Source organism: Penaeus monodon, chromosome 25, assembly GCF_015228065.2.
Source record: "Penaeus monodon isolate SGIC_2016 chromosome 25, NSTDA_Pmon_1, whole genome shotgun sequence".
Taxonomy (NCBI): domain Eukaryota; kingdom Metazoa; phylum Arthropoda; class Malacostraca; order Decapoda; family Penaeidae; genus Penaeus; species Penaeus monodon.
Window position 1 is genome coordinate 10,725,525 of NC_051410.1, and position 1,348 is coordinate 10,726,872.

Consider the following 1,348-nt stretch of genomic DNA (forward strand, 5'->3'; position numbering starts at 1 on the left):
CCGTCTTCTGATATCTTAAAATCCTAAATTCTGTGCTTCATTCTCCCCCACAGGACCGCCAGGCCCAGTTCGGGGAATTCCCCTGGATGGCCGCGGTGCTGCGGCAGGGGAGAACCGGCGTCCCTGAGTATGTGTGCGGAGGGTCGCTGGTTCACCCGCGTGTCATCCTCACCGTCGCTCATCACGTACGCAGGTATTTGTTTGTCTAAACTGTCTGTACTTTTATCTTTCTTTATAATACGGAGACTGTTTGTGTTGTTTTCTTCGTTATGATTAGCGAATGGAAATTGTTTTTGATAGTATAAAAGCCATTATTTATGATTAGGATGCAACGACTTTCTTTTGTGATAAGAGTATACTTATCGTGTTACTTTAAGACTGGAGCACCACAGCTCTCTTAATGATAGCGTGTTTCCAGTGAAGTGACCGTTTTTAATGACTGGATTATGGTGACAATGTTTTTATTATTAAAGTATGGATACAACTTTTTGAAAAGATAGGAATATTAATCACTGAGCCATTTTATCATAACGTGATTCCTTCTTTAATATACTGAGAATAAAATGTATCCATCCACCCTTCAGCGAGGTCGCGGGGACCCTCATAGTCCGGCTGGGCGAGTGGGACTTCAAGAATCCCTCAGAGCCGATCCCGCACCAGGACATCCGTGTGAGCCGCATCATCCTCCACCCGCAGTACGTCCCTGGGGATCAGTACAACGACGTCGCGCTCCTCCTGTTGGCTGATGAGGCCGTGCTTGGGTCCACCGTTGGCACCATCTGCCTCCCGCCGCCGTCCCAGTCCTTCGACGGGGCTCGGTGCTTCAGCTCAGGATGGGGCAAGGACATCTTCGGCAACCGGGGACGGTACCAGCAGGTGGGTTTCCAGGGTTTGGGAGAGATTTTTTGCGCTCGCCAGGAATGTTTTTATTGGATTATTGGCGAGTATGTTGCTAGAGGCTTTTGACTGTTTGCCATGGCTGTGAGGTCCATGACGCCTTCGTGTAAGGAGTGGCGCATGGATGTGTTGAAACTTTTTTGCCTGGGTTATGGTATTTTGGTGCATAGGTGTACCTCCGAAGGCATTTCATGACGGCTGGTTTATCGCTCTAGATCCTGAAGTCTATCGATCTGCCGATGGTGGGGCATGGTCAGTGCGAGCGAGCGCTGAAGACGAGTCCTCGCCTGAGTCCCAACTTCTTCCTGCACTCGTCCTTCGTGTGCGCCGGAGGAGAGCCCAATAAGGACGTCTGCACCGGCGACGGAGGCTCCCCGTTGGTTTGCCCAATGCCGGGAGACCCCACGCGTTATGTCCAGGTTAGTTTCCATGTTTTTTTTTTTTTCGAGAG

General features: G+C 50.2%; 1 protein-coding gene across 1 annotated transcript in view; it reads left to right on the plus strand.

Annotated features, from left to right (window-relative positions):
• The window catches only part of LOC119589038 (phenoloxidase-activating factor 2-like), an 8,289-nt gene that overhangs the window by 5,709 nt on the left and 1,232 nt on the right, over positions 1–1,348 (plus strand). Inside the window, exons 4-6 of the mRNA XM_037937615.1 lie at positions 54–193; positions 585–876; positions 1,113–1,316. Coding sequence (XP_037793543.1) covers positions 54–193; positions 585–876; positions 1,113–1,316 — 636 coding nt within the window. The remainder of the gene's footprint in view (positions 1–53; positions 194–584; positions 877–1,112; positions 1,317–1,348) is intronic.